This window comes from Gorilla gorilla, chromosome 6 (assembly GCF_029281585.2).
Source record: "Gorilla gorilla gorilla isolate KB3781 chromosome 6, NHGRI_mGorGor1-v2.1_pri, whole genome shotgun sequence".
NCBI classification, from domain to species: domain Eukaryota; kingdom Metazoa; phylum Chordata; class Mammalia; order Primates; family Hominidae; genus Gorilla; species Gorilla gorilla.
Window position 1 is genome coordinate 29,102,965 of NC_073230.2, and position 12,095 is coordinate 29,115,059.

A 12,095-nucleotide genomic window follows, 5' to 3' on the forward strand; every position below is an offset into this window, starting at 1 on the left:
AATCTTTGCCCACACCAAAGTCCTGGAGCATTTCTCCAGTGTTTTCTTCTAGTAGTTTTATAGTTTCAGGTCTTAGATTCAACTCTTAATCCATTTTGATTTGATTTTTGTTTACATTGAGGGATAGGAATCTAGTTTCATTCTTCTGCATGTGGTTATCCAGTTTTCCCAGTACCATTTATTGAAAAGACTGTCCTTTCCCCATTGTATGTTCTTGGCACCTTAGTTGAAAATTAATTGGCTGTAAATGTATGGGTTTATATCTTGGGTCTCTATTCTGTTCCACTGGTCTCTGTGTCTGTTATTATGCCAGTACTATGCTGATTTGGTTACTATAGCTTTGTAGTAAATTTCAAAGACAGGTAGTTTGATGCCTCTAGCTTTGTTCTTTTTGCTCAGGATTGCTTTGACTATTCAGGGTCTTCTGTGATTCCATATAAATTTTGAAACTTTTTCTATTTCTGTGGAAAAAAGTCATTGGTATTTTGATAGAGATTGCATTGAATTTAGAAATTGCTTTGGGTAATATTGTCATTTTAACAATACTCTTCCAATCCATGAGCGTGGAATATCTTTCTGTTTTTTGTGTGTGTCTTCAGTTTCTTTCATTAGTGTTTCATAATGTTTCTCATATAGAAACTTTCACTTTTCATCTTTCACTTCTTTGGTTAATTTGATTCCTACATATTTTATATTATTTGTAGCTGTTGTAAATGTGATTGCCTTCTTGATTTCTTTTTTCAAATGTTTTCTGTTGGTACATATAAATGCAACTGTTTTTTGTATGTCTACTTTGTATCCTGCAACTTTCCTAAACTTGTTTATCAGTTCTAACAGTTTTTTTTGATGGAGTCTTTAGGTTTTTCTAGGTACAAGATCATGTAATCTGAGAACAAGGCTAATTTGACTTCTGCCTTCCAGTTTGAATGCCTTTTATTTCTTTCTCTTGCCTAATTGCTCTGACCAGGACTTCTAATACTATATTGAATACAAAGAGTGAAAATGGGTATCTTGTCTTGTTCCAGATCTTCGAGGAAAGGCTATCAAATTTTCCCCATTCAGTACAATGTTAGCTGTGGATTTGTTGTATATGACCTTTACTATTTTAAGATATGTTCCTTCTGTGCCAATTTTGATGAGGGTTTTTATCATAAAAGGATGTTGAATTTTATCAAATGCCTTTTTGAAATTTGTTAAAATAATCATATGGTTTTTCTTCTTGGTTCTATTGATGTGCTACATCACATTTGTTGACTCACATAAGTTAAACTATCCTTCTATCTCTGGAATGACTCCCACTTAACCATGGTAAATGAGTTTTTAATGTATAGTTGAATTCCATCAGCTAATATTTTGTAGAGAATTGTGGCATCTATGTTTATCAGTAATATTGGCCTGTAATTTTCTCTTTTCTTTGTGTCTTTTTCTGCTTTTGGTATCAGGGTAATGCTGGCTTCATTTTCTTAGTCTAGCTAAAGGCTTATCAATTTTATCTTTTCACAAAACCAACTTTTGTGTTGTTGATCTTCTGTATTTTTTCTTCAGTTTTAATTTTATTTATTTCAGCTCTCATCCTTGTTATTCCCTTCCTTTTGCTAATGTTCACTTGGGATTGTTTTTCTTTTCTAGTTCCTTGAGGTGTATTGTTAGGTTGTTTATTTGAAGGCCTTCTACTTTTTTGACATATGTGCTTATTGCTCTAAACTTCCCTCTTATTACTGGCTTTTATTGTATCACATAGATTTTGATATGTTTTATTTCCATTTTAATTTGTTTCAGAAAATTTTTACATTTCCTTCTTAATTTCTTCATTGATTTATTGGTTGGTTAGGAGCATGTTGTTTAATTTCCATGTGTTTGTGACGTTTCTAAGGTTCCTCTTGTTAATGATTTCTAGTTTTATTTCATTGTAATCAGAAAAGGTACTCGATATGATTTCTACTTTTTAGAATTTTTTGAAACTTGTTTTGTGCCCTAAGATATGATCTATGCTGGAGAATCCATGTGCTGACAAAAAGGATTTGTATTCTGCAGTAGTTGGGTAAAATGTTCTGTGTCAGTCAGTCAGGCCTACTAGGTCTAGTGTGTAGTTTAAGTCTGATGTTTCTTTGTTGATTTTTAAAATCTTGGAAGATCGGTCCATTTCTAAGAATGGGGTGTTAAAGTCCTGTACTATCATTGTGTTGCAGCCTGTCTTTCCCTTTATCCCTTTAGGTCTATTAATGTTTGTGTTATATACCTGGGAGTTTAGGTGTTGGGTGCACAGATGTTTAATACTTATAATTATTATTTTCTCTTGCCTAATTGGTTCCTTTATCATTATGTAGTTATCTTCTTTACCTCTTTTTACAGTCTTGATTGTAATATATTTTATCTGATCTAAGTATAGCTACTCTTACTCTTTTTTGGTTTCTAGTTGCATGGTATATCATTTTCCTCTCTTTCACTTTCAGTCTATGTGTGTCTTTATAGGTGAAGTGGGTTTCTTGTAGGCGCTGTATACCTCTGTTATGTTTCTTTAGCTATTCAGCCACTTTATGCATTTAATTGGATAATTGAGTCCATTTATGGTCAGTGTTGTTATTAAGGACTTATTACTGCCATTTTGTTACTTATCTTCTGGTTGTTTTGTAATTTTTCTTTTTTACTTTCTTACTGCCTTCCTTTATTGTTAAGTGATTTTCTCTGTTAATATGTTTTAATTCAATGCTTTTTATTTTTAGTGAATCTATTACAGGTTTTTGCATTGTGGTTACCATGAGTCTTAGAAAAACTATACCAAGTTATTTTAAAGAGATGACAACTTATATTAGATCACAAAGAAAAAAAAACCCAAAGAAAAAATGAAGAAGAAACTTCATTCCTTCCCCCCACCCCACATTTTGAGCTTTTGTTGTCTCAATTTGTATATTTTTATATTTTCTATCTCTTAACAGTTTGATATAGCTATTGTTTTTGATAGATTTGTCTTTTGGGCTTCATGCCAGGAGTATGAGTAGATTACACACCATAGTTACAGTACTAGAATATTCTGTGTTTGTTCACATATTTAATTTTACCAGTGGGTTTTATGGCTTTAAATACATTGTTTAATGTCAGTGTTTTTCTATTTCAGATTGAAGAATTTCCTTTAGCATTTTTTGTAAAACTATTCTGGTGGTGGTGTATTAGCTCAGCTTTTGTTTGTCAGGGAAAATACTTCAATCTGTCTCTCATATTTGAAGTATAAGTTTGCTGGACACAGTATTCTTGGTTAGTAGGGGTTTGTTTTGTTGTTACATTTAGCACTTTGAAAATGTCATTCCACTTTCTACTGGCCTGTATTCTTTCTGTTGAGATGTCTCTTGTCAAATTGGAGCTCCTTTATATCTTATTTGCTTCTTTTCTTTTGTTGCTTTAGGATTCTCGGTGTCCTTGACCTTTGAGAATTTGATTATTATATGACTTGGAGTAGTAGTATTTGGGTCAGTTCTATTTGGTGTTCTCTGACCTTTTTGTACCTGAATATTTATATCTCTCTCAGGCTTTCAAAAGTTTTTAATATTATTTATCTTGTAGACAGTCTTCACTGCTTTTCATTATTTTTTCTCTTAAATTTATTAAGACTTGTTTTGTGGCTGTATTAGTCCGTTTTCATGCTCCTGATAAAGACATACCCCGGACTGGGCAATTTACAAAAGAAAGAGGTTTATTGGACTTACAGTTCCATGTGGCTAGGGAGGCCTCACAATTGTAGTGGAAGGTGAAAGGCATGTCCCACATGGCAGCAGACAAGAGAAGAAAGCTTGTGCAGGCAAACTCCCCTTTCTAAAACCATCAGATCTCTTGAGGCTTATTCACAGTCACGAGAACAGCATGGGAAGGACCTGCCTCCGTGATTCAATTACCCCCCACTGGGTCCTTCTCACAAAACATGGGAATTCAAGATGAGATTTGGATAGGGAGACAGCCAAACCATATCATTCCACCCCTGGCCCCTCCCAAATCATGTCCTCACATTTCAAAACCAATCATGCCTTCCCAACAGTCCCTGAAAGTCTTAACTCATTTCAGCATTAACTCAAGAGTCCACAGTTGTTCAAAGTCTCATCTGAGACAAGGCAAGTCCCTTCCACATATGAGCCTGTAAAATCAAAAGCAAGTTAGTTACTTCCTAGATAAAATGGGGGTACAGCTATTGGATGAATACAGCCATTCCAAATGGGAGAAAGCAGCCAAAACAAAGGGGCTACAGGCCCCATGCAAGTCTGAAATCCAGCAGGGCAGTCAAATCTTAAAGCTCCAGAATGATCTTCTTTGACTCCATGTCTCACATCCAGGTCACGCTGATGCAAGAGGTGGGTTCCCACAGTCTTGGGCAGCTCCGCCCCTGTGGCTTTTTGGGGTACAGCCTCCCTCCCGGCTGCTTTCACAGGCTGGTGTTGAGTATCTGCAGCTTTTCCAGGTGCACAGTAGAAGCTGTCGGTGGATCTACCTTTCTGGGGTCTGGAGGACAGTGGCCCTCTTCTCATGGCTTCACTAGTCAGTGCCCCAGTTGGGACTTTGTGTGGGGGCTCTGATCCCACATTTCCCTTCTGCACTGCCATAGCAGAGGTTCTCCATGAGGGCGCTGCCGCTGCAGCAAACTTCTGCCTGGGCATCCAGGCATTTCCATGCATCTTGTGAAATCTAGGTAGAGGTTTCCACACCTCAGTTCTTGACTTTTGTGCACTGGCAGACTCAACACCACATGGAAGCTGCCAATGCTTGAGGTTTGCATCCTCCGAAGCCATGTCCCGAGCTCTATGTTGGCCCCTTTCAGCCATGGCTGGAGTGGCTGGGATGCAGGGCACCAAGTCTCTAGGCAGCACACAGCACAGGAACCCTGGGCCTGGCCCAGGAAACCCCTTTTTCCTCTGAGGCCTCCAGGACTGTGATGGGAGGGCCTGCCACAAAGGTCTCTGATGCCTTGGATACATTTTCCCCATTGCCTTGGAGATTAACATTCAGCTCCTGGTTACTTTTGCAAATTTCTGCAGTCAGGTTGAATTTCTCCTCAGAATATGGGATTTTCTTTCCTATCACATTGTCGGGCTACAAATTTTCTGAACTTCTATGGTCTGCTTCCCTTATAAAACTGAATTCCTTTAACAGCACCCAAGTCACCTCTCGAATGCTTTGTTGCTTAGAAATTTCTTCTGCTAGGTACCCTAAATTACCTCTGTCAAGTTAAAAGTGCCAAAAATCTCTAGGGCAGGGGAAAAATTCCACCCGTCTCTTTGCTAAAACATAACAAGAGTCACCTTTGTTCCAGTTCCCAACAAGTTTTTCATCTCCATCTGAGACCACCTCAGCCTGGATTTCATTGTCCGTGTCATTATCAGCATTTGGGTCAAAGCCATTCAAGTCTCTAGGGAGTTCCAAACTTTCCCACATTTTCCTGTCTTCTTCTGAGCCCTCCAAACTGTTCCAACCTCTGCTTGTTACCCAGTTCCAAAGTTGCTTCCATATTTTTGGGTATCTTTTCAATAGCACCCTATTGGTACCACCCTATTGGTACCAATTTACTGAATTAGTTCATTTTCATGCTGCTGATAAAGACATACCCAAGACTGGGCAATTTATAAAAGAAAGAGGTTTATTGGACTTACAGTTCCATGTGGCTGGGGAGGCCTCACAATCATGGTGGAAGGTGAAAGGCACGTCTCCCATAGTGGCAGACAAGACAGCTTGTGCTAGCAATCTCCCCTTTTTAAAACCATCAGATCTTGCGAGACTTATTCACAATCATGAGAACTGTATGGGAAAGACCTGCCCCCCTGATTCAATTACCTCCCAGTGGGTCCCTTCCACAACATGTGAGAATTCAAGATGAGATTTGGGTGGGGACACATCCAAACCATATCACTGGCCTAACATATGATCTGTCTTGGAGAATGCTTCATTTGCACTTGAGAAAAATCTGTATTCTGTTATTGGATGAAATAGTCTGTCTATGTCCATTAGGTCTATTTGGTCTAAGGTGTTCAAGTCCACTGTTTCTCTCTTTATTTTCTGTCCAGATGATCTATCCATTGTTGAAAGTGGAATATTGTTGTCCCCTTCTATTACTGTATTGCAGTCTATCTCATACTTCAGATCTGTTAATATTTGATTTATATATTTAGGTTCTCTGATGTTGGGTTCATACTCATTTTAAATCACGTTTTTTAAATTTTAAATTGTGATTTTTTACTTTTTCCTAGTTCTAATACTCAACATATGTTTATTTATTCATTGAGCATCTAATTGTTACAGGCTCCAGGTATGATACCATTTGTGATCCAAAGTTATGAACACTTGTTCTCTAGGAAGATGCACTTGAGTAGGGAGACAAGCAGAAGGACTCCAAGGAGTCTAAGAAGAGACAGAGAGTCTTTGTGATTAAGGTGGGCGGAAGACCCAGGGAGGGCCTTAGAAGATGATGGTGCTCATGCTGAGACTTGAAGGGTAGTCTATTATTCTTCAAAAAATGGCAGTCAGAAAAGGGTATTTAGGCAATGAGGACAATATTAGTAGCACCTTGGAATGACAGGATGTCTCTACCATTCAAAGGTAATGTTAAGACTCTAGTTTCCTTGGACTATAGATTTTCTTTATGGGGGTAGTGAAAGATAGGCCTGGACAGATAGGCTGAGCACATGATACATGGTCTTGAATTCTAAAATTATAGTGTTAACATCTCTTCAGACATGAAAAGAAATGTAGAAGAGACAAACTATTCAGAGGAAATAACAGTAGTGTTATTATTAGACATTAAGATATTTAGGAAAAGAAACTGGTTTGGAGAGATGACACTTATTATTGGTTTATTCAGTGTGAAGGACATTTATGCAAAGGTGAAACACCAGATCACAGCTCAACACAGAGGTTCATCCAAGAGCTGGTAGCTGGGAGTTCACTGTCAGTATCTTGAGACTTGATGAACTAGATAAAGAGACTAAAGGAGATAAGCCAGCTGAGAATAGAGCATTGGAAAAGGCTGAATTCGGTGAACAAGAGGAGGAGACAAAAAGGAGGCAGCAAGAGAGTGGTCAGAGAAATGCTTGAAACAGGATACTGTAATATCATAGAGAAGTCAAGGCATGAGGTTTTTCCCTCAAAGAAGAGTCAAGTATGTTAAATACCTAGAGTAGAGAAAAATGAGCAGTAGAGGTCATTGTACTCAGTGACTTTCTGAGATTTCAGTGTCATAGAATAGCGAGAAATACTAGCTACACTGCATGGCATTAAAACAAGCACTGCTGAGCTAAACATTGAGTCCCCTTGGACACAAAGAAGGGAATGATACACACTGGGGCCTAGTTGAGAGTGGAGGGCAGGAGGAGGGTGAGGATCAAAAACCTACCTGTCAGGTAGTATGCTCATTACCTGGGTGATGAAATCATGTGCACACCAAACCCCCATAACATGCAATTTACCTATGTAACAAGCCTGCATATGTACCCCCCCGAACCCAAAATAAATGTTGGAAGGGAAAAAAAGACACATGAGGACAGATTTAAAACATTTAAGTTAGGCAGATATGTAATGCTGTGTGATAGAAGCGTTTCAGACATAACATATTTTAATTAAAATAGAGTTTGTTAGCTTTTCTTTTAATTTAAACATGAGAAACAAAAACCACATTAATTTTAGCATTCTTTTCAAAATAAAACTGCAACCAATACTTGAAAAAACAAAACAAAAACAAGCACTGGTGATAGGAGAGCTGTGGAGCTTAGCAGTAAACTGAAAAGAGAGGAAAGTGGAAGCTGGAGGGCCTAGCAGGTTGGTGGGGGGCAGTTTGTTTGTTTGTTTGTTTGAGACAGAGTCTCACTCTGTTGCCCAGGCTTGGAGTGCAGTGGCATGATCTCAGCTCACTGCAAGCTCCGCCTCCCGGGTTCACACCATTCTCCTGCCTCAGCGTCCCAAGTAGCTGGGACTACAGGCACCCGTCACCACGCCCAGCTAATTTCTTGTATTTTTAGTAGAGACAGGGTTTCACCGTGTTAGCCAGGTTGGTCTCAATCTCCTGACCTCGTGATCCGCCCACCTCGGCCTCCCAAAGTGCTGGGATTACAGGCGTGAGCCACCGCGTCCGGCCTATTTTTTTAAGATTAATAAACACATACCTACACAATCTTGGCATGACTAATAGGCAGGGATGAGGGGAAGAGCAATGAAAGAATACAGTTTAATTCCCAGTGCTGAACCCCCAATACACAGTATTTTTTTTCTGCCTGCAATAGGTGCAGGGCCTTCTTGAGAAAGACATATGAGATAACAGTTGCATATATTTATCTTTTTTTCTTTTTGGAAAAATGTTAATATAAATATTTACTACCATTAATTCACTCATTCAGTCATTTAGCAAAAACTTATTAAATGCCAGTTCCAGATATTACATGCTAGGTCTGAGAATCTAGCAATAAACAGAGTAGATATAGTGCCTCCCTCATAGCACTCACATTCTACTAAATTTAGCTACTATTTAAAATTCTTTGCCTTTATTTTAGGTTCAGTTGCAGACTCTTCTTCAAAGCAAGTATGTAGAATATTTCATTGAGCAAGTGTTAAGCTGGCAAAATAAATTAAACATAGCAGACTTGGTCATCTTCACTTGGATGGAAGTCCAGCGAACTTGGTCTCACCTGGAAAGCATTTTTGTCTGTTCAGAAGATATTCGAATCCAGCTTGTGAAAGATGCTAGAAGATTTGATGGGGTGGATGCTGAATTTAAGGTTTGTCAAAGACAGGCTGTATGCTATTCTAGCAAAGTTTTGTAAAGTAACATGATTTTGTTGAGGATCGTATTTATAAAAATGAATGCATTTTTGCATGAGTAAGCAGGAGTCAGGAGACTTTTCCTGCAAAGGGCCAGGTAATAAATATTTCAGGCTGTGTGGATCATGCAGCCTGTCTAACACCTTCTGAATGCTGCCATTACAACATGAAAGAAGACATGGGTAATAAACAAATGGATATGGTTATATGCCAATAAAACTTTACTTGTAGACACTGAAATTTGAATTTCACATAGTTTTCATGTGTCACAAAATACACTTTTTTTAATTTTTTTTTCAATGATTTAAAAATGTAGGCTAGGCTCGGTGGCTCACACCTATAATCCCAGCCTTTTGGGAGTCCATGGTAGGAGGATGACTTGAGGCCAGGAGTTCGAGACAAGCCTAGGCAGTATAGTGAGATCCCTTCTCTACTAAAAAAATTTAAATAATTGGCTAGGCAAGGTGGCCCAAGCTTGCAGTCCTAGCTACTTGGGAGGCTGAGGTGGGAGGATCACTTGAGCCAAGGTAGTTTGAGGTTGCAGTGAGCTATGACTGCAGCACTGCACTCCAGCCTGGGTGACAGAATGAGACCCTGTCTCCAAAATAAATTTAAAAACCATTTTTAGCTGCTAGGTCATGCAAAAACAAACATCAGGCCATATTTGTCCCATGCACCATAGATTGCCGACCCTTATGGTAATAAAGGTAAACAGATTCGTCTTCAGAAGTAAAAGACTGAGAAAGGACAACAGGTAGAAAATAGTACTACTAGTTTCGGTTTTTCTTTTCTGTAAAAGCCATAGAAAGCGCGTGGCATGGTGCATGTAATGATAATTGATTGGAGAGATTTCTAGCAAAGGAGAGTGACTATTTCTCATAAAAATTGAGATTAAAAGGTTTTTTCTTTCTACCTAAGGTAGAAGTCACAGATAAATTTTAAGTCATTTAACTTTTGAGGAAGAAAAAATAGATTGTTTATATCTCTCTCATTTTTATACGTAGGTGTGCTTTTTAAGATTCTGGGTGCTCTCTCATTCTCTGTCTCTCTCTTTCCCTCTCTCCCTTCCTCCCTTTCTCCCTTCCTCTCTTTCTCCCTTTCTCTCTCCTCCTCCTCCCGCTCTGCCCCCACCTCCTCCTACCTGTCTCCCTTTCTCTTCTTTCTCCTCTTCCCATTCTCCCTTCCTTGTCTCCTTTTGCCTTTATTCTTTTTCGTTTGATTTAGAAGAGAAAAATTCTGTGTGGGCCTAAAGTGGTGACAATGCTTATTATCACATTTATTTTTATAAAAACGGTGTGCTTCTACATTGCTTTTGATCTTCATCTAAGAGTTGAAAAGCAAAAGTAAACAGATGTGGTGTCAGACATTCTTAGAAGTATTTTTGACCTTGCCTCTTCATTCTTTGTTCTTCATTTTTTTAATTCTTGAAATGATTAAAAGTTTAGAAAAGATAGTTCTAATATCCACGGCCCCGTATTGTACTTTCATACAGGAGTTAATGTTCAAGACAGCCAAAGTAGAAAATGTGTTAGAAGCAACATGCAGACCTAATCTCTATGAAAAACTTAAAGATTTACAGTCCAGGTAAGAATAAAGCTATATAAGATAATCAATTTACTGTAATTTTATGAAGTCTTTTTCACATACCTAATAGTATTTAATACTGTGTTATGGAGGTGCAACCTCTACTAAATTATTTTGTAATTTTGCTTATAATTATCTAGTTGTCTCGTACATATGACATGGAACATATATATAGTAAGTTAATGTAAATAAACCCAAAAATATTTGTTTTCTGAGAGGAGTATTATACTAGTAAAATTAGAGTATCTTATTATCAAGAGAAATGACATGATTGATTGATCAATTATTTCCTCAGACTATCCTGTAAATATTGATTGAGCACCTGGGATTGCACTCAGTTAATGTAGTCCTTTAGTTTCTATGTAGTTTCATTTTATTAGAAATTATCCTGAGGGAGCACAGTAGCATTTTTTAAATCATGGTCCCAAGGGCCATTTGTAAAGTAATTTTCACATTTAATTCTATAAGAGTTAGTGGTCATAAGAATATTCTGGCTTTTGATTAAAAATGAGCAGATCTGCTACTAAAATGATGGGTTGTGGAACTGCGATCCTTTTTTTTATTGCAAGATAAGGAGAAGATCTAGATAAAATTTTATATTACATAAACAAAGCAGTTTTATAGTCTGAAAGATTTTTTGGTAACGAAAAGGGCGAAGTTAATTATTTCAGTTGAGTAATGCTCTTTGGGGCTTTGGGGCTCTGCCTCTGGGTCATTTCTGCTCTGCTAAGGGCAATAAAGTGGAACCAATTCTGGATCTTATGACTCCTCTGAATACCTGACAGGAGGGAAGTCACTTGTGTTTTGTAGACATCCAGTGGGGGAAAAGAAGGCTGTAAACCAATTACATCTTACGAGTGCATTTTGCTCTCAGGTTGAAGGATGGCAACCTAGTCTTCTCCACTGCTGTTTAGGAGTGTCATTCGGAAAAGCAATGAATAACGTAAACCTAAGTCTAATTCATATTTAGCCACAGCTAATGGTGTGTGTGTGTGTGTGTGTGTGTGTGTGTGTGTGTGTGTGTGTGTGTGTGTGTGTGTGTGTGTATTTGGCATAGTACTCTTCTACTTGGCATAATGTATATTAGTCATAAGCAAGATAGATGATGGTGTCAAAAAGAAGGAAGTAAGCTACCTATTAAACAGTGAGTTTACTATAATGAATGGACATAGAGGACTTGAGTTTTGTTTTGCTGAAGTTTTAATGACTGAAGGGACAAGATATGCTTAAAAACATTTTTCATTCATATAGGCTTTCTCTTTGTGAAAAAGCTCTCGCTGAATACCTGGAAACCAAGCGCCTAGCCTTTCCTCGCTTCTATTTCATCTCTTCTGCTGATTTACTTGACATTCTCTCAAAAGGAGCTCAGCCTAAACAGGTAATATTTTTTTTGAAAGTCTCGTATTATACTGTGTTAGCTGAGGAATGTCATAGTGTCTCTATCATTGTCAAATGCTACCTGTCATGTCACATGGGCCAGGAACTAGAAAATCTGCAGTTAAAATTTGTAATGTAGCATCAGAGGGATGTCAGAGGCTGTGCAAAAGGGAGTAGGAAGAATAACTGTCTGGTGCTCCGTAAAGAGGAACTATATTAAGTGTGTAAGGCTTACAGTGCTGAAAGAAGTTGATGGAAAGAAACACTGTCGCCAAATCCCCCAGAATTCTGGGACAAGAGCTGGGGCATCCATTGCCTGGTTAGCAGCTTTCCTAGGGGAGAAAGGGTCA

The 12,095-nt window shown here is 38.1% G+C and overlaps 1 protein-coding gene across 1 annotated transcript in view; it reads left to right on the forward strand.

The window, feature by feature from the left end:
* The window catches only part of DNAH11 (dynein axonemal heavy chain 11), a 359,011-nt gene that overhangs the window by 84,389 nt on the left and 262,527 nt on the right, over positions 1 to 12,095 (forward strand). Inside the window, exons 26-28 of the mRNA XM_055347302.2 lie at positions 8,517 to 8,741; positions 10,277 to 10,368; positions 11,620 to 11,746. Of these exons, the coding sequence (XP_055203277.1) occupies positions 8,517 to 8,741; positions 10,277 to 10,368; positions 11,620 to 11,746 (444 nt within the window). The remainder of the gene's footprint in view (positions 1 to 8,516; positions 8,742 to 10,276; positions 10,369 to 11,619; positions 11,747 to 12,095) is intronic.